The sequence below is a fragment of the Leucopleurus acutus genome, assembly GCF_964270905.1.
Source record: "Leucopleurus acutus genome assembly, chromosome: 6".
Taxonomy (NCBI): domain Eukaryota; kingdom Metazoa; phylum Chordata; class Mammalia; order Artiodactyla; family Delphinidae; genus Leucopleurus; species Leucopleurus acutus.
Window position 1 is genome coordinate 99,997,306 of NC_139149.1, and position 26,041 is coordinate 100,023,346.

Consider the following 26,041-nt stretch of genomic DNA (forward strand, 5'->3'; position numbering starts at 1 on the left):
ATATATATGTGTTAGCATACAGTAGTTATTTTTCTCTTTCTTACTTACTTCACTCTGTATGACAGACTCTAGGCCCATCCACCTCACTACAAATAACTCAATTTTGTTTCTTTTTATGAAACCAGGAAAATTGTTACCAAACCCAAGTTTGTGTGCCCAATGCACAGTGAGGCCAAACAACACCAAAACATTGGAGTTTGGAGCAGAGGAATGTTTATTGCAGGGCACGCCAGGAGACGGGTGGCTCATGCCCTAAAAATCCCAAACTCCCTGAAAGCTTTCAGTGAAGCCCTTTTATAGGAAAGGTGAGGAAGGGGCATAGTTAGTTGTTGCAGACTTCTTGGTGTCAGATCCTCTGTTCTTGAGGTCAAGTCACAATGTTCCTGTAAACCTCCACTGAAACAAATATTATTCTCTGTTCTGACAAGAACGTGCAAGGTCCCAAGGCTCAACTTTCACCCTCCGAGGTCTAGGCCCTGGCTAAGCGGAGGGGGCCCCTGCACAGGCCAGTTACCCTACCTGGGAATGTTTGTCCAGAACCCAGTCTGGGTCCTCCCGCTAGTGCCCGGGCCCAAATAAAGAGGCAGATCTCAACTGGCGGCACCCTCAGAGCCAGGTCCCCAGACCCTGCCCAGCCATCATCACTGAGGGAGCCAGGTGCCCAGGACCCAGCCAGCCCTCAGGCTTTTCATTTAAACTGGAGAGATTCATTTGTATAGGATCAATAAGAATACATGTTGCAACAAATACCAATTAGGTTAGTTCCCAGCTCACAACAGTTGCCCTTCTTTGAGAATAGCCCCAACCACAGAGGTGGATTGGAAATAATGATGTGCTGTGTCATTGCAACTTAACCCTGACATCTGGCCACCTCCTAGGGGTAGACAACTGATCTAAGCTCTACCAATTTTTGAAACTTGAATGGAGAAACTGAAGCTGGTTGAAGCTGTTACCTTAATGGCAGTCCATATACTCCAGTTGCAAGACCTCCACGGACTGCGACCCATGGAGACTGCCACTGCCATTAAGTCGCAGAGGTGGGAATGGCGGAGAGGTTCACTGCTGCTTCAAGGCCTGGGCCCAGCCAGTGGGTGGCTGTTGGCTCTGGGGCTCTGCAGGACATAGGCCTCAGCCTGTCTCCAGGCCCCTCAGCTCACCCACCAGCCCTGAGGCTGGAGGGCCTGGAGGGCCCTGGGGAGAAGGCCACAATCTGCCTCTCACTGCAATCATTGCTACGAGGACCACTGCAAGGCTTCCTGTTGGTGGAGCTGGACTTCTAACCCCCATGCTAAGGGTCTCACACTAATGAGTGTGTGCTCACTCTACCCCTATAACAAAAGGGCTCTCACCAGAAACCAACCATGCTGACACCCTTATCTTGAACTTCCAGCCTCCAGAACCGCAAGAAAGTAAATTTTTACTGTTTAAGACACCCAGTTTATGGTATTTTGTTATGGCAGCCAGAGTAGACTAATACATAGCATCCAAAAGAATAAAATACTGGGCTTCCCTGGTGGCGCAGTGGTTGAGAGGTCGCCTGCCAATGCAGGCGACACAGGTTCGTGTCCTGGTCCGGGAAGATCCCACATGCCGCGGAGCGGCTAGGCTCGTGTGCTACAACTACCGAGCCTGTGCTCTAGAGCCTGCGAGCCACAACTACTGAGTTCACATACCACAACTACTGAAGCCCATGTGCCTAGAGCCCGTGCTCTGCAACAAGAGAAGCCACTGCAATGAGAAGCCCATGCACCACAACAAAGAGTAGCCCCCACTTGCGGCAACTAGAGAAAGCCTGCACGCAGCAACAAAGACCCAACGCAGCTAAAAATAAATAAATAAAATATATAAATTTATTTTAAAAATTTAAAAAAATACATAGGGGTAAATCTTCATGACCTTGGATTTGGCAATGGGATTCTTAGATTTGAACAGTAATGTGTGAGCAATAAAAGAAAAAAAGAAAAATTGGACTTCATGAAAATTTAAAACTTTTGCACATCAAAGGACATTATCAAGAATGTGAATAAAGACCTAAATAGACATTTCTCCAAAGAAGATATACAGATTGCCAACAAACACATGAAAGAATGCTCAACATCATTAATCATTAGAGAAATGCAAATCAAAACTACAATGAGATATCATCTCACACAGGTCAGAATGGCCATCATCAAAAAATCTAGAAACAATAAATGCTGGAGAGGGTGTGGAGAAAAGGGAACCCTCTTGCACTGTTGGTGGGAATGTAAACTGATACAGCCACTATGGAGAACAGTATGGAGGTTCCTTAAAAAACTACAAATAGAACTACCATACGACCCAGCAATCCCACTACTGGGCATATACCCTGAGAAAACCATAATTCAAAAAGAGTCATGTACCACAATGTTCATTGCAGCTCTATTTACAATAGCCAGGACATGGAAGCAACCTAAGTGTCCATCAACAGATGAATGGATAAAGAAGACGTGGTACATATATACAATGGAATATTACTCAGCCATAAAAAGGAACGCATTTGGGTTATTTGTAGAGACGTGGATTGATCTAGAGACTGTCATACAGAGTGAAGTAAGACAGAAAGAGAAAAACAAATGTCGTATATTAACGCATATATGTGGAACCTAGAAAAGTGGTACAGATGAACCAGTTTGCAGGGCAGAAATAGTGAAACAGATGTAGAGAGCAAATGTATGGCCACCAATGGTGGAAAGTGGTGGTGGGGGGCCGGTGGTGTGATGAATTGGGAGATTGGAATTGACATATATACACTAATATGTATAAAATGGATAACTAATAAGAACCTGCTGTATAAAAATATAAATAAAATAAAATTCAAAAAAAAAAAGAGTGGGGCCTTGATCCAATAGGATTAGTATCCTCATAAGAAGAGATATTAGAGAGTTCTCTGTGTGTGTGTATGCATGTGTGTGCATGGAAGCCAGGAAAGCCAGGAAAATTGTTACCAAACCCAAGTTTACATTCCCATCAACAGTGTAAGATGCTTCCCTTTTCTCCACACCCTCTCTAGCATTTGTTGTTTGTAGAGTTTCTGATGATGCCATTCTAACTGGTGTGAGGTGATACCTCATTGTAGTTTTGATTTGCATTTCTCTAACAATTAGTGATGTTGAGCAGCTTTTCATGTGCTTCTTGGCCATCTGTATATCTTCTTTGGAGAAATATCTATTGAGGTCTTCTTCCCATTTTTGATTGGGTTCTTTGTTTTTTTAATATTGAGCTGCATGAGCTGTTTATATATTTTGGAGATTAATCTTTTGTCCGTTGATTCATTTGCAAATATTTTCTCCCATTTTGAGGGTTGTCTTTTCGTCTTGTTTGTAGTTTCCTTTGCTTTGCAAAAGCTTTAAAGTTTCATTAGGTCCCATTTGATTATTTTTGTTTTTATTTCCATTACTCTAGGAGGTGGATCAAAAAAGATCTTGCTGTGATTTACGTCAAAGAGTGTTCTTCCTATGTTTTCCTCTAAGAGTTTTATAGTGTTCAGTTTTAAATTTAGGTCTCTAATCCATTTTTTCTTTTTAATAAATTTATTTATTTATTTATTTATTTATTTTTGGCTGTGTTCAGTCTTCGTTGCTGTGCACGAGCTTTCTTTAGTTGTGGTGAGCGGAGGCTGCTCTTCGTTGTGGTGCACGGGTTTCTCATTGTCGTGGCTTCTCTTGTTGCGGAGCACGAGCTCTAGGCACGCGGGCTTCAGTAGTTGTGGCACATGGGCTCAGTAGTTGTGGCTTGCGGGCTCTAGAGCTCAGGCTAAGTAATTGTGGTGCACGGGCTTAGTTGCTCCGCAGCATGTGGGATCTTCCTGGACCAGGGCTCGAACCCGTGTCCCCTGCATTGGCAGGTGGATTCTTAACCACTGCACCACCAGGGAAGCTCTCTAATCCATTTTGAGTTTATTTTTGTGTATGGTGTTAGGGAGTGTTCTAATTTCATTCTTTTACATGTAGCTGTCCAGTTTTCCCAGCACCACTTATTGAAGAGACTGTCTTTTCTCCATTGTATATCCTTGCCTCCTTTGTCATAGATTAGTTGCCCATAGGTACGTGGGTTTATCTCTGGACTTTCTATCCTGTTCCATTGATCTATATTTCTGTTTTTGTCCCAGTACCATGTTGTCTTGATTACCGTGCCTTTGTAGTATAGTCTGAAGTCAGGGAGTCTGATTCCTCCAGCTCCGTTTTTTTTCCTCAAGACTGCTTTGGCTATTTGGGGTCTTTTGTGTCTCCATATAAATTTTAAGATTTTTGTTCTAGTTCTGTAAAAAATGCTATTGGTAATTTGATAGAGATTGTATTGAATCTGTAGGTTGCTTTGGGTAGTATAGTCATTTTCACAATATTGATTCTTCCAATACAAGAACATGTTATATCTCTCCATCTGTTGGTATCATCTTTAATTTCTTTCAACAGTGTCTTATAGTTTTCTGCATACAGATCTTTGGTCTCCCTAGGTAGGTTTATTCCTAGGTATTTTATTCTTTTTGTTGCAGTGGTAAATGGGAGTGTTTCCTTAATTTCTCCTTCAGATTTTTCATCATTAGTGTATAGGAATGAAAGAGATTTCTGTGCATTAATTTTGTATCCTGCAACTTTCCCAAATTCATTGATTAGCTCCAGTAGTTTTCTGGTGGCATCTTTAGGATTCTCTATGCATAGTATCATGTCATCTGAAAAGAGTGACAGTTTTACTTCTTCTTTTCCAATTTGTATTCCTTTTATTTCTTTTTCTTCTCTGATTGCCATGGCTAGGAGTTCCAAAACTATGTTGAATAATAGTGGCGAGAGTGGACATTCTTGTCTTGTTCCTGATCTTAGAGGAAATGCTTTCAGTTTTTCACCATTGAGAATGATGTTTGCTGTGGGTTTGTCATATATGGCCTTTATTATGTTGAGGTAGGTTCCCTCTATGCCCACTTTCTGGAGAGTTTGTATCATAAATGGGTGTTGAATTTGTCAAAAACTTTTTCTGCATCTATTGAGCTGATCATATGGTTTTTCTTCTTCAATTTGTTAATATGGTGTATCACATTGATTGATTTGCATATATTGAGGAATCCTTGCATCCCTGGGATAAATCCCACTTGCTCATGATGTATGATCCTTTTAATGTGTTGTTGGATTTTGTTTGCTAGTATTTTGTTGAGGATTTTTGCATCAATATTCATCAGTGATATTGACTGTAATTTTCTTTTTTTGTAGAATCTTTGTCTGGTTTTGGTATCAGAGTGATGGTGGCCTCATAGAATGTGTTTGGGAGTGTTCCTTCCTCTGCAATTTTTTGGAAGAGTTTGAGAAGGATGGGTGTTAGCTCTTCTCTAAATGTTTGATAGAATTCACCTGTGAAGCCATCTGGTCCTGGACTTTTATTTGTTGCAAGATTTTTAATCACAGTTTCAATTTCATTACTTGTGATTGGTCTGTTCATATTTTCTATTTCTTCCTGGTTCAGTCTTGGAAGGTTATACCTTTCTAAGAATTCGTCCATTTCTTCCAGGTTGTCCATTTTATTGGCATAGAGTTGCTTGTAGTAGTCTCTTAGGATGCTTTGTATTTCTGCGGTGTCTGTTGTAACTTCTCCTTTTTCATTTCTAATTTTATTGATTTGAGTCCTCTCCCTTTTTTACTTAATGAGTCTGGCTAGTGCTTTATCAATTTTGTTTATCTTCTCAAAGAACCATCTTTTAGTTTTATTGATCTTTGCTGTTGTTTCCTTCATTTCTTTTTCATTTATTTCTGCTCTGATATTTATGATTTCTTTCCTTCTACTAACTTTGGGTTTTGTTTGTTCTTCTTTCTCTAGTTCCCTTAGATGTAAGGTTAGATTGTTTATTTGAGATTTTTCTTGTTTTTGAGGTAGACTTGTATTGCTATAAACTTCCTTCTTAGAACTGCTTTTGCTGCATACCATAGGTTTTGGATCATCGTGTTTTCGTTGTCATTTGTCTCTAGGTATTTTTTGATTTCCTCTTTGATTTCTTCAGTGATCTCTTGGTTATTTAGTAACGTATTGTTTAGCCTCCATGTGTTTGTGTTGTTTATGGTTTTTTTCCCTGTAATTGATTTCTAATGTCATAGTGTTGTGGTCAGAAAAGATGCTTGATATGATTTCAATTTTCTTAAATTTGCTGTGGCTTGATTTGTGATCCAAGATGTGATCTATCCTGCAGAATATTCTGTTTGCACCTGAGAAGAAAGTGTAATCTGCTGTTTTTGGATGGAATGTCCTATAAATATCAATTAAATCTATCTGGTCTATTGTGTCATTTAAAGCTTGTGTTTCCTTATTAATTTTCTGTATGGATGATCTGTCCATTGGTGAATGTGAGGTGTTAAAGTCCCCCACTATTATTGTGTTACTGTTGATTCCCTCTTGTATAGCTGTTAGCAGTTGCCTTATGTATTGAGGTGCTCCTATGTTGGGTGCATATACATTTATAATTGTTATATCTTCTTGGATTGATCCCTTGATCATTATGTAGTGTCCTTCCTTGTCTCTTGTAACATTCTTTATTTTAAAGTCTATTTTATCTGATATGAGTGTTCCTACTCCAACTTTCTTTTGATTTCCATTTGCATGGAATATCATTTTCCATCCCCTCACTTTCAGTCTGTATGTGTCCCTAGGTCTCAAGTGGGTGTCTTGTAGACAGCATATATATGGGTATTGTTGCTGTAACCATTCAGTGAGCCTGTGTCTTTTGGTTGGAGCATTTAATCCATTCAAGTTTAAGGTAATTATTGATATGTATGTTCCTATTACCATTTTCTTAATTGTTATGGGTTTGTTTTTGTAGGTCCTTTTCTTCTCTTGTGTTTCCCACTTAGAGAAGTTCCTTTAGCATTTGTTGTAGAGCTGGTTTGGTGGTGCTGAATTCTCTTAGCTTTTGCATGTCTGTAAAGCTTTTGATTTCTCCGTTGAGTCTGAATGAGATCCCTGCCGGGTACAGTAATCTTGGTTTTAGGTTCTTCCCTTTCATCACTTGAAATATATCATGCCAGTCCCTTCTGGCTTGTAGAGTTTCTGCTGAGAAATCAGCTGTTAACCTTATGAGAGTTCCCCTGTATGTTATTTGTAGTTTTTCCCTTGCTGCTTTCAATAATTTTTCTTTGTCTTTAATTTTTGTCAATTTGATTAGTATGTGTCTCGGCATGTTTCTCCTTGGGTTTATCCTGCCAGGGACTGTCTGCACTTCCTGGTCTTGGGTAGCTATTTCCTTTCCCATGTTAGGGAAGTTTTCAAATATAATCTCTTCAAATATTTTCTTGGGTCCTTTCTCTCTCTCTTCTCCTCCTGGGACCCCTATAATGCAAATGTTGTTGGATTTAATGTTGTCCCAGGGGTCTCTTAGGCTGTCTTTATTTCTTTTCATTCTTTTTTCTTTATTCTGTTCCGCAGCAGTGAATTCCACCATTCTGTCTTCCAGGTCACTTATCCGTCCTCTGCCTCAGTTATTCTGCTATTGAATCCTTCTAGTGTAGTTTTCATTTCAGTTATTGTATTGTTCATCTCTGTTTGTTTGTTCTTTAATTCTTGTAGGTCTTTGTTAAACATTTCTTGCATCTTCTTGATCTTTGCCTCCATTCTTTTTCCGAGGTCCTGTATCATCTTCACTATTATTATTCTGAATTCTTTTTCTGGAAGGTTGCCTATCTCCACTTCATTTAGCTGTTTTTCTGGGTTTTATTTTGTTCCTTCATCTGGTACATAGCCCTCTGCCTTTTCATCTTGTCTGTCTCTCTGTGAATGTGCTTTTTGTTCCACAGGCTGCAGGATTGTAGTTCTTCTTGCTTCTGCTGTCTGCCCTCTGGTGGATGAGGCTATCTAAGAGGCTTGTGCAAGTTTCCTGATGGGAGGGGCTGGTGGTGGGTAGAGCTGGGTGTTGCTCTGGTGGGCAGAGCTCAGTAAAACTTTAATCTGCTTGTGTGCTGATGGGTGGGACTGTGTTCCTTCCCTGTTGGTTGTTTGGCCTGAGGCGACCCAGCACTGGAGCCTACATGCTCTTTGGTGGGTCGAATGGTGGACTCCGGGAGGGCCCACTCCAAGGAGTCCTTTCCAGAATTTCTGCTGCCAGTGTCCTTGTCCTCAGGGTGAGCCACAGCCATCCACCCCCACCCCCCACCTCTGCAGGAGACCCTCCAACCCTAGCAGGTAGGTATGGTTCAGTTTCCTATGGGGTCACTGCTCCTTCCCATGGGTCTCGATGCACACACTACTTTGTGTGTGCCCTCTAAGAGTGGAGTCTCTGTTTCCCCCAGTCCTGTTGAAGTCCTGCAATCAAATCCCGCTAGCCTTCAAAGTCTGATTCTCTAGGAATTCCTCCTCCCATTGCCGGACCCCCAGGTTGAGAAGCCTGATGTGGGGCTCAGAACCTTCACTCCAGTGGGTGGACTTCTGTGGTATAAGTGTTCTCCAGTTTGTGAGTCACCCACCCAGCAGTTATGGGATTTGATTTTATTGTGATTGCACCCCTCCTACCATCTCATTATGGCTTCTCCTTTGTCTTTGGATGTGGGGTATCTTTTTTGGTGAGTTCCAGTGTCTTCCTGTCGATGATTGTTCAGCAGTTAGTTGTGATACTGGTGCTCTCTCAAGAGGGAGTGAACACTCATCCTTCTACTCCACCATCTTGAACCAATCTCCCCAGGGCCCCACTCTTATTTAACCTTAATTACTTTCTTAGATGCTTCCTCTCTAAATACAGCCACACTGAAGGTTAGGGCTTCAACACATGAATTTGGGGGAGATGCAACATTCAGGCCATCAAAGATGCTATTGTAATTGTATATTAGAACTATTCTCTTAATTTCCTTTTGAGATTTTCCTTCAGCCTTTTAAAATTAATGCCTACCCCAGTGGAGCCACTGTTACCAATTTCCTATGTATCCTCTTCCCTGCTTCTTTTCTGTCTCTGTCTCATAATCTTTGTATTATCTGCAACTTGTTTTTCTTCCACTTGATTCACTGGCAATTGCTAAATATTTATTGAGTGTCTTTAATGTGTTTAGCAGTGTGTTAAGCAGTATGGGAAGTATAAAGAAGTACGACAAGGTTCCTGCCCTTAAAGATTTTCAATCTAGTTGAAGAGACAAGATATGTACAAAATAATTAGGGAATAGTTTATAAGCATATGTAATCAAGTTCTCAGCTGTGTGGCTTATGCCCTAGGATGTAAATAAACTGTCTAAGAGTAGGTCACAGCAGTATCCCCAGCCCCGAGATCAGTATAGGAGGAATAGCATATGAGCTCAATAAATGCATGTTGGATGAATTTAACACTGTCCATCTTTGGAATCTCACCTGGCAGAGGCTAGCCCTCCCATTCATCTTGGAAGATGATCCCTAGGGAACTCTGTTCTGCAAAGGGGCACTTAGCACCTATCTGAAAACCTTGGGGCTCTCTAACTGGTTCAGATTACAGCCTAGTGATAGGCTCACAGACATAGAACACATTTCTCAGCAAGTGCTCTGGTGTCTTTCTAAAATAAGTTCTTACATAAATAGATCCTTGTTAAGTTCCACCAAGTAAACTGAGGAGTATGAAGGAAGAGGGAAGAAAGCATGGCCTAGGCATGGGGGGAAATGTCCCAGAAACTTCCAAACTGACAGCCAGGAAGTGGTGCCAGAGGCTTTGGGTTCCAGGCAAGAAGCTGGTGCCCAAGGAAAGGTTATTGATCTAGTCCTTTAAAACATGGTTTTTTGCCCCGATTCCAAGATCAAGGTAGAAAACTTGAAAAACAAATCACAGTGTAAAGAAGAAAGTAAACTATCTATAAACCATGACTCAGAGATAACCATTGTTTGCATCATTATAAAAACATTGCATGTAATTTTACATGAGCTTAACAGAAGGAAAAGAAACCAAACTTCAGATAAATATTTCTTCAAAGTGAGATATTATTTCTTAAAAGGAGTCTTCTAAGATTAAAGAATTAAGAGACATTTTAAGAGGTTGAGGTTATTACAGAAGTTCTCAAGCTGGGGTGATTTTGCCCCCACCCCCCAGGACATTTTGGCAATGTCTAGAGACGTTTTTGGTTGTCACAGCTTGCTGTGGGGTTGCTGCTGGGGTACAGTCTAGGGGTGCTGCTAAACATTCTACAATACACAGGACAGTCTGCCACAGCAAAGAATCATCTAGCCCCAGATGTCAGCAGCGCCATGAGAAACCCTGGGTTACAGCAGAGTTGTGCTGGGTTTAAGCAGCACATTTAAAAAAAATATTTATTTGTTTATTATTTATTTATTTTGGCTGCATCGGGTCTTCGTTGCGGCATGTGGACTTCTTAGTTGTGGCATGCAGACTTCTTAGTTGTGGCATGAGAACTCTTAGTTGCAGCATGCATGCGGGATCTAGATCCCTGACTTAGGGATCAAACCCGGGCCCCCTGCATTGGGAGCGCAGAGTCTTACCCACTGGACCGCCAGGGAAGTCCCTTAAGCAGTACATATTTTTAAAGAGCCTAAGTTTGTTTTCAGTTAGTAAGGCATAGTCAGCTTTCTCGGGGATCAGTGGAGTAAGCAGTTGTGAGCATGGCCTCCAGCCAGGTGGTCTGAGTTTGAACTCTGACTCCGCCACTTACTGGCACAGTGACCTCGGGCAACCTCTTTGGGCCTCAGTTTCCTCATCTGCAAAACTGTGGTAATGTTACACCTACCTCATGCAGCTGTAGTGAGGGCTGAATGAGCTAGTATAAGCAAAGTGCTTGGAACAGTGTCTAGTTTATGCTAAGCTCCACGGAAATATTATTATATTAATATCTTAAACCAAACTAGAAACACAACTTAAGCTTACTTTTAGGTTAATTCTCCTAAGGAATTTAGTAGAGAAAAATAGACATATAAGTATTCTTTGCTAATGGAACCCTTAAGGAAAATAAACAAAATGAGTGCAGCGAGGGGCCACTTATAAATCTAAGGAGTATATACATACATGAATTCAGAGGTTCAGCAAGTCTTTCCTGCTTTCTGGAATTACTTGATCAATGGCAGGTGACTTATTGCTTCAGAAAACACTTCTTTCCCCCTTTAGATTAAAAAGTTTGAATACATTCTCATAGTTCAAAACTCAAAACAATATACCAATAAAACGTCACACAGTCTCACTCTCACTGCTGTCCTCCCCACTCTCCCATAGGTAACCACTTTACTTCATTTCTGATGTATCAGTCCAGTGTTTCTCTGCGAAAGCAAATGCAAATGCTATGTATTCTTATTTAGCTCCCCACGTTTTTCCATTCAACAGTCTATCTTGGCTATCTAGCTATCTTTCCATATTACAATCTATCTTTCCATTTTAGCACACAAGGAGCTGCTTCATCCTCTTTTAAGGTGATATAGTATTCCATTATGAAGATGACCCACACTTTGCTTATAAATGTTTTGTAATTATTAATAACTATTAACAAATTGTCCTCCATGTAGGGTTGTGTCATGTTAGACTCCCACTGGCAATGTCTGAATACGCTTATTTTCCTCCAGGTATCACAGTCGTTTTCAGACAATTAACCATTCAAAATTGTACCACACTGGCAGGTATTACTGGGAGGTAGAAGTGGGAAACAAGGCTAAATGGACATTGGGGGTTTGTCAAGGCTGTCTTCCTGGGAACAGGCAGAATCAGCCATTAGTTCAGGGTGGATTCTGGGCAATTGGGTAATATATGAAGGGCAATCAGGTTGCACTGGTCCTGGGACAACCCTGTATTTAATGCTGACAGTAAGATCCAGTAAAATTGTTGTTTTTATGGACTATGAGTTCTATAATTTGAATAATAGATCTATTCTCCATAATTTTAATATTTCTTTTATAGAAGCCTTTTGGCCTAATTTCGATACTGAAACAGATCTAATCCTCTTAACACTTATTCAGTAAAAAGATTAAGTACTTGGGCTTCCCTGGTGGCGCAGTGGTTGAGAGTCCGCCTGCCGATGCAGGGGACACGGGGTCGTGCCCCGGTCCGAGAGGATCCCACATGCCGCGGAACGGCTGGGCCCATGAGCCATGGCCGCTGAGCCTGTGCGTCCGGAGCCTGTGCTCCGCAACGGGAGAGGCCACAACAGTGAGAGGCCCGCGTACCGCAAAAAAAAAAAAAAGATGAAGTACTTGGGAGACCACTCTGCTTCATTTTCTTTCAGTTTGTAGGTATAACTTAGCCAGTAAATTTAATCTTAGTATTTCTGGATTCTTTTTAAGTTTTACCCCCACCAAAACCCAAAATACATTATTTTCTCCCTTATTTTCAACAACTATAAAAACATCATTGCAATGTCAATTTCGTAGATGCTATGGGTCTCAACTGTCATGTGCTGTAGAAATTCTAAGATAAAATATTTGAGAATTGCATTCCTTAACATAGCTAATAAAAATTTTTATTAAAATATTCATACCACATAGTTTACTTCATATTTACATCTTGACTTTCTCATTCAGCTTCTGTTTTTCCTGGAGTTTCTAATTGTGTTTCTTTTTTCTTGTTGGTTACACGAGATATTTATCTTCATCTCCTTGACAGCAAGCTGCAGGAGATTTAAATGCTTCTATGAAGGAGTCGTAGACATTCTACTATACCTCATTAAAGGGCTCAGTTTCCCTAAAACCCTGGACCCCAAATATCTATACCTCAACATACCCCAGTTTCCCAGGTATCCCATTTTTCCAAAATTTCGTTCCTCCAAGACCTCAGTTCTGCCAGTTCCACCAGATACTCATTACTCTCAATATTCTAACCTCTGTGTAACCTTTTTTTTTTTTCCAGTGTTCTCCTTTCGAGACTACAGGCCATCCCAGCACCTACCTCCTACACAATGTGCTTTTGCTCAGCTCACTTGCTCTGGTGTGGCCATAAGACACTCCCTTATCCTGCTTCCTCTCCAGGAAGTGCCTGCCTAGCTAGGCCATGGTTATTCAGCTTTGGTTGAACTCCACAGGTGCTGAACAAGGCCAAGTATGGTCCAATATGGATAAACCGCTTAGGGCCTCAGATCCATGTGAACCTGGCCAGTGCCCCACTCCTGGAGCAAGTGATGCGCCAAGAGGGCAAGTACCCAGTACGGAACGACATGGAACTATGGAAGGAGCACCGGGACCAGCAGGGCCTGACCTATGGGCCCTTCACCACGTGAGCTGGGGCCTGAGGGACCGGAACAGGCCCCCAGGGGGCCAAGCCCAAGGACAGTGGCACTGGGCAGCCAGTGGATAATGGGCAGGGTAGGATCTCCCTGTGTCCTCTGAGCCTGAAACTCGTCTAGAAAGTGGTGGTTGGGTTGGGCTGAAGCCCATGGACCATTCATTGGCTTTTCCACTAATGTATCGTATGACTATGAACAAATGAATAATTTCCCCTTCCTTGGGCTTATGTTTCTCGTGTGTAAAATGGGAAGCTTGGATTAGAGTATCTCCAAGATATCTCTAAGAACTTTCAAGCTCCATTATCCTATATTATGGTTGAAAACATACCAACTCAAATCATAATGGGACATATTTACTTGTAGTTGAAAAAACATCATCACCATACTAGTTGGGAGGGCTCAATTTAATTAAAAATATTTTCCAAGTTATGTATTATATGCTTGTTGTTGGTTATAACTTTCATGGATGCTCTCCACTCACAGAGATAGATGTAGGTTTTAGCCTTAAAGTTATACCTAGAAAAGTTAAGATTATTTTGGCAGTGACAAATTGAAAGATGGGCTGAGTGTTATTATATATGCATATATCAATTAAGGTAAATAATTGAGAATCATTGGTGATTCTCAGTGCCATGGCTTGTAATTGGATAGATTACAGGCTTCTTTTTACTATAGTATGTTAAAAGAGCTCCAAAAACAATGAGTGGCTTTTGATTTTCCCTAGTTGCTTGATATCCATGTTTTTTAAAGTCATTTTTTAAGGGATTAAAGTTGATCCTGGTGGTGGAAGTAGTAGCAGCAACACTGATGATAACTAAGTATGTGTTTATAACATGCCAGGCATCAGGCTAGTCTCTTTACATTTATTATTTCATCTTATCTTCACAACAAACTCATGAAGTAGATAGTATTATTATCCCCATTTTATAGATGAAGAAACTGAGGCCTAGAAGGGTTTTTGCACCACTTGCCAGAAGTGACACAACTAGTGAGTAGTGGAATAGATCTCTCTGATTCTGGAATGCAAGGACCTACTGCCATGACATGTTTGGAAAGGAAATGGACTGGTTGGAAGGTTCATTTTATCTGTCTTTGATGCTTATACATTCATTCTGTCATTGCATGTCTTTCTTTCTTTATTCCTGGTTCCTTCACAGGTGGGTGGTTTCAGAGCTTAATTTCTGGGCCCTTTTTTCAAGGTTCTGGGAAGAGAATAGAGAATGTTCTTCAAGAGCTCTTTAACCTGATGTCTGACCCTGAGGGCAAGATTTGTGTCTCAGGTATGCTCTACAATATTTGAGACCCAAATCTTGCCAAGGGAGTAAATCCTGGAAGTTAGTTTTTTATGGTGACGGATGGTAACTATTCTTATTGTGGTGATCATCTCGCAATGTATACAGATATCAAATCATTATATTGTACACCTGAAACCAATATAATGTTATATGTCAATTACACCTCAATAATAATAATAATAAACATTTGGGTCTCACAGGTTTTCACAGGTCAGGCCATCATTGGACTTGATTGCTCAGGTTTAGAACTGGAGCTAAACATGATATATACTCCTTTGTGATCTATTTATAACTGTTTACTCTAAAGCCAGTTTCCTAAATATGTTATACCATATATGTCTTTAAAAGCTATTTTGCTAACCTGTGATAACCTTTTTTGTTTTAACATATATATTTTTTAAATCTCATTTTTTGAGTGACTGTCGTTTCCCCAAGAAATATTTTAACAACCACAGAAAGTTTCAGATTTAAGTCCTGCAGATCCTACTGTTGGAAGAGTTTTACTCTTGGAGAAGCACCTAAAACCTGAAGTTCCAATAAATAGGTCTATTCTGGTTTTTATTTCCTTTCCAACAACACTTTTAGTTTATCTTTTTTTATATAAATTTATTTTATTTTATTTATTTTTGGCTGCGTTGGGTCTTTGTTGCTGCGCACGGGCTTTCTCTAGTTGCAGCGAGTGGGGGCTACTCTTTGTTGCAGTGCGCAGGCTTCTCATTGTGGTGGCTTCTCTTGTGGAGCACGGGCTCTAGGCTCGCGGGCTCAGTAGTTGTGGCACTCGGGCTTAGTTGCTCCACGGCATGTGGGATCTTCCCAGACCAGGGATCTAACCCGTGTCCCCTGCATTGGCAGGTGGATTCTTAACCAGTGCGCCACCAGGGAAGTCCCTAGTTTATCTTTTTGCAGGTTTTCCCCAACATAATAAAGAAAATTCCTGGGGTTTGAGGTTCATTTATTTATTTATTTAGCTTGTTTTTTGAGGTTCATTTAAATAAAAATATATTTTAAAAATTTATTGAAGTACAGTTGACTTATACTTCAAAATAAAAAACCTGAATTTTGCTTTCAGACTTTTTAAATGTTTTCCTTTTTAAAATACCTTATTGGTTTTTAAAATTCAAAAGTAATACTTATTGGAAAAATTCCATCCCATCCTCCTAAGTAATTCTCATCAGTAATTTGGTGTGTATTCTTCTTCCCTCCTTTGTGTTGAAACATGCAAATATGCATGTGTACATGTAGGATTTCCTCTCTTCCTCTTAAAATTGTACCATATTATACTTATTACTCTGCAACTGGCTTTTAAAAAATTGACCCATACCCAGCTTGCTTAGGAAAGGTAACAGGTTTGGGGGACAGCTGAGCCCCTGAATATTAAGCTCCTGTATGGGAAGCATGTTTCCACCCGCATGAACATCCCTGCCTAACTGGGGTGCGACCCAACCACCTACTGGATGGCTATGGCAAGAGAGCCTGGAGATCAGCCTGGTAGCTCACTCTGTCCCCTTGGCCTACGGAGCTAAGCAGAGCACAAAGGTCCAGAATCTGAGCACCCCAAGAACCCTCATTTGCTCCTCCTTTATTCCTCATCCTCCACACAGAGGGACTGGAACCACCGTAGCTCCATAGCTCATTTCACATGCAGAAGATTCTGGAGTTGTATCATCCTAAGATAATCACAGTAAACATTCATTAAGCATTCACCATTTGCCAGGCACTGATCTAAGCATGTTAATTATCCTGCTAAGATAGGCACTCTTATTATTGCCATTTTACAGAAGGGAAAACCGAGGCACAGAGGATTTAAGTCACCTGCCTAAGGTCACTCAGCCAGTCATCATCTGACCTGTGATTTGACCCTAGACAGACTCATTCCAGATGCCCACCTTAACTACTTCCTTTATGCTGTTAGTGAGATTCTGAAGTTTTGTGATTCAAAGATTCTGTTATTTGAAAGTTTGTGATTCTTTAATTCTAGGTCTAGGAGTCTGAGATTTTCCTCGAGTCCATAGGGGCCTCAGGGTGGGAAGATACCATCTAATCCAATCCCCACCAGATACTTACATTGGTGTCTCTCCTCCATTCTCTACAGGCAAGGACATCAGTGGTACCTGCTCCGCCAGGCTCTGAACCAGCGGTTGCTGAAGCCAGCTGAGGCTGCGCTCTACACAGATGCTCTGAATGAGGTGATTGAGGACTTCATGACTCGACTGAACCAGCAGCGGGCAGAGAGCGCCTCGGGGGACCATGTGCCCGACATCGCTCACAGTTTCTACTTCTTTGCCTTGGAAGGTACCCCTGTGGGGAGAGGGGCTGGGTGGGCGTGAGTCGGGTAGGTTGTGCTCTCCTCCTCGAAGCCCCCTGGACTCTGTGTGCCATGGCCCTGCCTCCTGTGACGGCCCCTGTGCACCGCCAGCTGTTTGCTACATCCTGTTTGAGAAACGTATTGGCTGCCTGGAGCACTCCATCCCCCAGGACACCGAGACCTTCGTCAGATCTGTCGGGCTCATGTTCCAGAACTCGCTGTACGCCACCTTCCTCCCCAAGTGGACTCGTTCCCTGCTGCCCTTCTGGAGGCGGTATCTGGATGGCTGGAACACCATCTTCTCTTTTGGTGAGGAGTCCAGGGAAAGAAGTTGGGGCGTGGGTCCCAGGGCCTGTGAGGTAACAGCCCCCTCAGGACCCTCTCCCGGGATCTTCTCTCTTGGTCCTTGGGAGAGCATGACTTTTGACCTCATCCTCCCCTGTTCTCTGTTGTCCCCACAGGGAAGAAGCTGATTGATCAGAAATTAGAGGAGATAGAGGCCCAACTTCAGACAGGGGGCCCAGAGAAGGCCCACATATCTGGTTACCTGCACTTCCTGCTGACCAGTGGACAGCTCAGTCCTCGAGACGCTGAGGGCAGCCTGCCCGAGCTGCTCATGGCTGGAGTAGACACGGTGCGTGAGAGGGGCAGGCGAGGAGACCAGGGCCTCCCAGCTCCCATCCTGAGCCAATTCCCTGCTCTACCCCACCTGAGCCTGACCTTCATCAGATACCCGCTTCTCTATCTGTAACGTGGATGTAGAGCTGGAAGGAAAACAGGGTGGTCATTCAGCCTGGTGGAGGCGGGCAGGGAGTGGTCCTTGTGTAAGAGGGATTCCCTCACGCCCTGGAGCCTCTGTCAGACAGCTGGGAAGTTTCATGTCACATCTAACCCACTCCCTCGTGCTGTCAGCTAAGCACAGAGTTGAAGAGCTTGCCCACAGCACCTTCTTAGTGGGACCTCTTTCCTGTCCTTTCGTCACATTGGATTTCTGTGTCACAATCTTCTCTGCTGTTACAGTGCAGTTCTCCATCATATTGGTCCTTAGCCCACTGTGAAGTCACGTGGAGCGTGGAGGGAGAGCCCCATGAATCCCTGATTCTAATCCTGCCACACTCGTGGCAAATTAATTTTTCTCCCACATTTTGCACGCATGCACTCACACACCCTCCCACCACCTTAACTGGCCTCTTTCTTAGAGATCTTTCCTCACTTCATCTCTTACTCTACCTCCCAGACGTCCAACACGCTGACGTGGGCCCTGTACCATCTTTCAAAGAACCCAGAGATCCAGGCGGCCCTGCATGAAGAAGTGGTGGGCATGGTGCCCGCCGGGCAGGTGCCCCAGTACAAGGACTTTGCCCACATGCCCCTGCTCAAAGCTGTGCTTAAGGAGACGCTGCGGTAGGATGCTGTCCCCGGGAGCAAGGGTCTGTGTGTGGACGAGGACTCAGAGACAGGACTGGGAGTGGGGGCTGGTAGGCTGCGGCCAGGGCCAGGGATGAGATGGGAAGAGGGTCCCGGGGGACCAGAGGGGTGTGGCCGAGGGGGTGGGCACTCTGCCCCTCCTTGGATCCAGAGGCAGATCTGCACGTTCTTTTACCTGCAGTCTCTATCCTGTGGTCCCCGTGAACTCCCGGGTCATCGTGGACAAGGAAATTGAAGTTGGTGGCTTCCTCTTCCCCAAGAACGTGAGTAGGGCTGGAGAGCCAGGGTTCCCAGGGGGCCCCTGCAGCCCTCTGCTGATGTGCCACCCATTCTTTGTCTGCAGACCCAGTTTGTGTTCTGCCACTACGTGGTGTCCCGGGACCCTCGCATCTTCCCTGAGCCGGACAGCTTCCAGCCCCAACGTTGGCTGAGGAAGAACCAGCCTGATGCCCTCAGGGCCCAACACCCATTTGGCTCTGTGCCCTTTGGTTACGGAGTTCGGGCTTGCCTGGGCCGCAGGGTTGCAGAGCTGGAGATGCAGCTGCTGCTGACAAGGGTGAATGGGGAGAGACAGGAGGGCCGTGCGGGCCACGGGTGCTGAAGGAGGCGGGAGGCACGGGGTGGGAGCGTGCGGAGGAGGGCGGTGGATGGAGGCCACAGTCTCTAATCGCCCGTGCGCCTTTTACTTCCCAGCTGATCCAGCAGTATGAGGTGGCCCTGGCCCCTGAGACGGGGGAGGTGACAAGCGTGGCTCGAATCGTGCTCGTTCCCAATAAGAAGGTGGGCCTGCGTTTCCTGCAGAGACAGAGCTGAGCCTCCTTCCCACCCTCCCTGGCACATGAAGAAGGAGAGGAAGGGGCTGCCAGGTGCCAGAGGTTGGAGAAACTCAGTGTAGTTCCTGTAGAACCCTGAGCTTTTGCCACTTTCATCATTTTGAGCGTCTCCCTCTCAGATAAAAAGCCGCCTCCGTGGCATGTCGCTAACCTTGGGGAAAATATAGAATAAAGGGGCTTTTATTCATAATTGGAGACCTTTGTGATTCTTTTTGACAACCCAGCATCTGAACCTCTTTCTGTGTTTGGGGAACACCCTCTCCCCACTTAGCAAACCTGGTGGGAGGCAGAACCGCCTCCCTTCGTGGAAGCTGAGAACGCCGTGTGCTTTCCCAGACGTCACAGAGAAGCCTTAGCTTCGCCTGGCATTGGCTGAGGCCCTGCCCAAGTAGAAGCTGCAGAGCCATTCCCCAGGCACCGAGAGGACACCCTCTTTTGAATAGAAAGTGCTTAGATACAGGCAGTGACATGCTATAAAAATGGTCGGAAGAATTCTAGGCCAGGCCTACAGGAATGACTCTAGGGACACCACTGGGGGGCTGATCAGTTTGGAAAGGCCCGTGTTGGTCACACTCAGGAGAATGAGAGTTGGGAAGCTGTCACTACAACTATTGGCCCCAGAGCTACTCCGTGTCTCCTAGGTCTATGCTGACTAAAGAAAGAAAGAAAAGATGCCCCCTCCTCCCAACTACCCCTGACAACAGGAAGAACAGGAGCAGCAGAGGGTGGTCTCTGTCTCACGACCACCTTCCAAATCTCTCACGTACAACTGAGAGGTGGAGCCTAAATCCCACCTGGAACTTCAGGAGAGTCTGGGGATTGTAGTTTCTAACTTTCCAGCCTCTTCAGTACAGGAAGCCAACAAGAAGGAAAGTAGGTTGGCATGGAGATCCAGTGTACCACAACACAAGCCTGAAAAGTCAACAAATCCCAGCCTCAAGGAGGCCCAGCCCTAGTGGGAAATTTCTGCTGAGTCATAGAAAACTAAAGCAGAATTTCTTCTGTCTGTGGGGATTTGAGTTTGAGCCTATTAAAAAACTCACGTCATTGCCCTGATTAAAATCCTTCCATGGCTCCCCTCAGTCCTGAGGCAAAGTCCTAAGTGGCTTAGAAGACTCGGGGTTCTGGCACCCTGGCCTCCACACTCCCCTATCCCCCCTCCACCCTTCCACAGCTGAGCCCAAATTCCTTGTATTTCCCTGAGCACATTATGCTCTTTCCGGCCTCAATACTTTGTACTTAATGTCTGCTGTCCTTGGAACACCCTCTTCACCAACTGGCCTGTCGTCTCACAGAACTTACTCTTCCTCTAGACTCAGCTCAAATGTCGCCGCCTCTGCAAAGCCTTCCCTGACCTCTCAGGGTGAGCCTGAGCACTTCCTCTTGTGCTCTCCCCCGTCCACCCCCTAGAACCGAGCGCTCAGCCCGGTCACCGTGTCGTAGGCCCGACTGTCTCCCCAGCCAGCTGGGAGCCCCATGGAGGGCATAATCCCAATGTCGAACTCTGTGTCTAGCACAGAGTTAATGAAGGTAATGCATACACGTTTGTTGAATGCGACTGGAATAGGAGGAAGGGAAGGGAAGGAGAGGGGGGAAGATACAGAGCTTTCCATATTGAGAAGAGAAACCTGGAGAGAATTGGGCAGGATGCCTGATTATAAGGCCACGGCTCTCGAACCCACCTGTGCAGGGGTTCACTGTAAGAACTCTTTATAAATATAGAGGACGGGGGCTGGTCGCCAAGGGTGCTAGGCTCTCTGTCACAAAGTCAACCAGGGCAGACTGCTGCCTTTCCCAGTGTGCTGCTCCTCAGACCACCAGGGGTCAGATGCCCAAGCCATGTGAACGCCCCAGTGCTGGCACGCTGGGTGGCAGGAAGTCTGTGTGATGTGGCTTGGGATTGAGGTTTTGTAGAGCTGTACAAGAGTGTCAGTGTCCATGTCTGCAGCTCAGTTTATGAATTTATAGGCTGATCTCACATCAAAATCTGTGAAGATCTTGTATATCCAAAGGCTAGAATATTACTGAGCCATAAGAAACGAATGAAGTACTGAGTCATGCTACATCATTGATGAACCTTGAAAACATTATATGAATGAAGGAAACCAGACACAAAAGACCACATCTTGTATGATTCCACTGACATGAAATGTCTGGAATAAGCAAATCCATAGAGACAGAAAGTAAGTTAGTGGTTGCCGGGAGAATGGGGAGTGATTTTCAATGGATACGGAGTTTCTTTGGGATGACAAGTGTGTTCTGGAATTAGTGGTGATGGTTGCACAACTTTGTGAATATACTAAATACCACTGAATTATACCCACTGGAAGAGTGAACTTTATGGTATGTGAGTTAGATCTCAATTTTAAAAATCTATGAAGATCAGTGTGGTAAGATTATTGTAGAGATAGCTGCCAATGGAAGCCATACCTCCAGAGGCGCCACAGGAAATTGTGAAGCAGCAGTGCCCTGCTGTGCATCTGCAGGGCCTAAAATCCAGTCTCTAATCAGAAATCAGCAATGCAGAACCGAAACAAGAGCTCAGAGGACTGGTGAAGTAATGATGTCCTTGTGAGGATTAATCAAAGAGCAGGCTATATCCCCTTCCATTTTGATGAGGTGTAGCCACAACCTCAGAGGCTCCCCACCAAAAGTGACAAGCGACAAGTTGTGTTCTAAAAGATATAAAAGCTGAAGAGCTATTAACGCAGCTATGAAACCTTGCCCAGAGGTTGCTACTGGAAAGCCCACAGACACAGCACTGGGAAGAAAAGAGTCAAAGACTCCTACTCAAAACAGAGAAAAGGGACTTCCCTGGTGGCGCATTGGATGAGAATCCACCTGCCAATGCAGGGGACACAGGTTTGAGCCCTGGCTCGGGAGGATCCCACATGCCGCGGAGCAACTAAGCCCGTGCGCCGCAACTATTGAGCCTGTACTCTAGAGCCCGCGAGCCACAACTACTGAAGCCCGCACGCCTAGAGCCTGTGCGCCTAGAGCCCGTGCTCCTCAACAGAAGCCACCGCAATGAGAAGCCCGCGCACCACAATGAAGAGTAGCTCCCGCTCGCAGCAACTAGAGAAAGCCCGTGCGTAGCAACGAAGAGTCAACACAGCCAAAAATAAAATAAATTAATTTTTTTAAAAAAACAGACAAAAACAAAATACAGCATGGTCAAAGAGGTTTTCTCTTTATACCTGAGGTTCTTTAAAAAATTTTTAAAGACATTTATTGAAATATACCTACAGAAAAACGAATATGCCATAAGTGTACATGAAGTTCCTCTGCTTATATTGGGAGTTGAAAATGGCCTCTGTCTGTTTATTTTCCATCACATTGCCTGGACAAGACATTTAATGTAAATGGAAAAAATTACTTTCTTTGGCAATGATTCATTCAAATACATATAATAGCTATAGGATACAATATTGTAAATCAACTATGCTTTAATTTTTTAAAAAAAATCCAAGGTTTAGAAAACACACACACAGATAGCTGCAGGATGGATGTGATGTAATACGTGGGCTCTTTCCCTTGCAACCTTCTCTCTGGAGAGTGAAAGCATCAGCCCTGGTGTGAGGGTTGGCCCAAAGGCCATCAGTGGCCAGTGATGGGGTGCATTTCCAGGGTCTGGGGGCTCAGGAACTCTGGACTGCCCCCATAAGTCACAGTGCAGGGATGTCACAGTGAGGCTCCCTAATAACCCACCTGACTGTATAAGGAAAGAAGAATAGGATTTAGGATAATCACTGAAGAGTAGACATTAATTCACTGTAGACATTAATCACTGAAGAGTAGACATTAAGTAGATGTAGACAGCAGCTACATCTTTGTCTGAAAAGAATGTGCACATCTCGTTACTCCTAATTCTGGCTAATTTGAATTTGTTGGCCAAATTAGGATCCATGTTTCTGGGTACGACTTTGAGAAAACAGCTTGCCTTCTTAAACACTATGCAGCGCTCCTGGGAATAAAAAGAGAGAATCCAGTGTTTTCTGGCTATCCACATACTCGTGTTTTATAGAAGTTTTAGCCCTGAATGTATTTTGGCTTGGTAATATCGGTTTATTTTCAGGTCATTATTTATGACTCCACTTTTTTTCCCCAAAGTTAATCACTAGTTTTATTTATGTTTTTCATTGTTTGGTTTTTCTTTTTTTGTTTTTTTTACACCTTTATTGGAGTATAATTGCTTTACAATGATGTGCTAGTTTCTGCTGTATAACAAAGTGAATCCCCTATATGTATACATATAACCTCATATCCTCTCCCTCTTGCGTGTCCCTCCCACCCTCCCTATCCCACCCCTCTAGGTGGTCACAAAGCACCGAGCTGATCTCCCTATGCTATGCGACTGCTTCCCACCAGCTATCTATTTTACATTTGGTAGGGTATATATGTCAGTGCAACTCCCTCACTTCATCCCGTCTTACCCTTCCCCCTCCCCGTGTCCTCAAGTCCATTCTCTACATCTGTGTCTTTATTCCTGTCCTGCCCCTAGGTTCATCAGAACCTTTTTTTTTTTTTGATTCCATATATATGTGTTAGCATACGGTATTTGTTTTTCTCTTTCTGACTTACTTCACTCTGTATGACAGATTCTACATCCAACCACCTCACTACAAATAACTCAATTTCAATTCTTTTTTTTTTTTTTTTTTTTTTTTGCGGTACGCGGGCCTCTCACTGTTGTGGCCTCTCCTGTTGCGGAGCACAGGCTCCGGACGCGCAAGCTCAGTGGCCATGGCTCATGGGCCTAGCCGCTCCGCGGCATGTGGGATCTTCCCAGACCGGGGCACGAACCCGTGTCCCCTGCATCGGCAGGCGGACTCTCAACCACTGCGCCACCAGGGAAGCCCCAATTTCACTTCTTTTTATGGCTTATGTTCCATTGTATATACGTGCCACATCTTCTCTATCCATTCATCTGTCGATGGCACTTAGGTTGCTTCCATGTCCTGGCTATTGTAAATAGAGCTGCAATGAACATTGTGGTACATGACTCTTTTTGAATTATGGTTTTCTCAGGGTATATGCCCAGTAGTGGGATTGCTGGGTGATATGGTAGCTCTATTTGTAGTTTTTTAAGGAACCTCCATACTATTCTCCACAGTGGCTGTATCAGTTTACATTCCCACCAACAGTGCAAGAGGGTTCCCTTTTCTCCACACCCTCTCCAGCATTTATTGTTTGTAGATTTTTTGATGATGGCCATTCTGACTGGTGTGAGGTGATACCTCATTGTGGTTTTGATCTGCATTTCTCTACTGATTAGTGATGTTGAGCATCCTTTCATGTGTTTGTTGACAATCTGTATATCTTCTTTTGGAGAAATGTCTATTTAGGTCTTCTGCCCATTTTTGGATTGGGTTGTTTGTTTTTTTGGTATTAAGCTGCATGAGCTGCTTGTATATTTTGGAGATTAATCCTTTGTCAGTTGCTTCGTCTGCAAATATTTTGTCCCATTCTGAGGGTTGTATGACTCCACTTTTAATATGCATGTCCAATAAAAACTTGCTCAACTGTCTTCATGGAATGGACTGTACATGACATTGTACCGAATTCTTCCGCATTTAAGGATGTTTGAAAGAAGAGTAGTGAGAATACTAACAAATCATATATCTTTTATGTTGTGCCATTAGTCTTAGCCAGTGCTTCTTGTAGATCTTAGTCATAACAAATTATAGATAGACCCAATAATGTGACAAATGATTTTACTAATCCTGAGAAGGAGGCATCCTTATTTCTCAGCATGCTGTCATGCTCCAAGTGTTAGTCATCGTAAATCTCTAGTTTCTACAGAAAATAAATACAGTTGCCCAGGTTCCATGCCCAAGTCAGGAAACTAGTATTTCCAGGAATGGAGGCCCTGGAATTTGCATTTTATAAAGCTTCCCAGGTGATCCTGTTGCACATCCAGGGTTGAGAACTACTGAGAGGGTAGGGAGAGGAGAGACAGGTGATGCTAAGGAGGCTATGGGAATCTAGCCCGAAGGCCACAGAACCTCCGGGGGGCCTCGGAGGCCAGGGGAGGAGTTGGACAAACGATGCCGGGAGAACTTGATCAGAACAGGTTCTAGCGCATGAGCAGACAGGACAGCAGGGCAGGGTTTCACTCTTTCATTCTGCGCTTGGGTGGGAGTGGTTGCAGTTCCCAAGGCAACTCTTGGCCTCTCTTCCAGCAGCCATGGCGGGAGGGCTGGGCAAGAGCTGAGGGCTGGGCTGTGGTCAGAGCAGGGCTTCTGAGGCAGAAGGGTAGTACAGTCCCTCACAGAAGGGCCTGAGGGGGCAAACTGCTGGGTCCTCTGGATAGGGGGGTGTCCAGGAGGGTGGAAACTTACCTGTTTTCAACGGGAGCAGAAGGGGAAAGCGTGCTTTCCTCAGGCTGCCCTTTCCACCCACAGCCTGTGCTGTGACAGCTGAACTACTGTTCACACAAAGAGCCACCTGGGACAGCGCCTCGAAGACACCCTGCTACACTTTGCTTAGAGCCAGTGGAGACGGCCCACCCCAGGCTCCCCAAGGACACTATCACTTGAGACAGCCCTGAGGGCACCCCCATCCCATCCTCCCACTTGAACCCAGGACCTTCCCAGGTAGGGCCAGAGCAGAGCCAGCACTGACCTATTGGTTACGGCACAACTGGAAACAGAAGTTGAGTGTCTATGAGAAAATGCCTTCACTTACTGCCTGACTCATCAAGCACAGATGGCCCCACTCTGTTGGTCTGTGAGGTAAACGGGGTAGATCATGTTTTAGAAATATTAACCTACCCTCTCTCCCTTGGACAGCAGATCTGCAGTGTCATTATCACGGGGGAGGGGGTGACACAGCAGAAGCCCAGTCTTGGCTTTGGAATTTCAAAAGCCTGACTCAACAGGGTAGGTAGCAAGAACTCAAGACACATACAATGGATTTGGAAGACTATATGACGGGCTAGAGAAAAAGGCCCCCTCTTTCCCTACTGTGTAAAAATTCCACAGGCTGCTGGGTATTGGGGAAGCAAAGAGACTGTAGACATTTGGGGGG

General features: G+C 44.1%; 1 protein-coding gene across 1 annotated transcript in view; it reads left to right on the forward strand.

Annotated features, from left to right (window-relative positions):
- The window catches only part of CYP27A1 (cytochrome P450 family 27 subfamily A member 1), a 42,791-nt gene extending 23,589 nt beyond the window's left edge, over window positions 1–19,202 (forward strand). The window contains exons 2-9 of the mRNA XM_082841480.1: window positions 12,951–13,141; window positions 16,539–16,738; window positions 16,863–17,060; window positions 17,213–17,385; window positions 17,989–18,155; window positions 18,361–18,442; window positions 18,523–18,735; window positions 18,873–19,202. Of these exons, the coding sequence (XP_082697606.1) occupies window positions 12,951–13,141; window positions 16,539–16,738; window positions 16,863–17,060; window positions 17,213–17,385; window positions 17,989–18,155; window positions 18,361–18,442; window positions 18,523–18,735; window positions 18,873–18,992 (1,344 nt within the window). The 3' untranslated portion in view covers window positions 18,993–19,202. The remainder of the gene's footprint in view (window positions 1–12,950; window positions 13,142–16,538; window positions 16,739–16,862; window positions 17,061–17,212; window positions 17,386–17,988; window positions 18,156–18,360; window positions 18,443–18,522; window positions 18,736–18,872) is intronic.
- The last annotated feature ends 6,839 nt before the right edge of the window (window positions 19,203–26,041 follow it).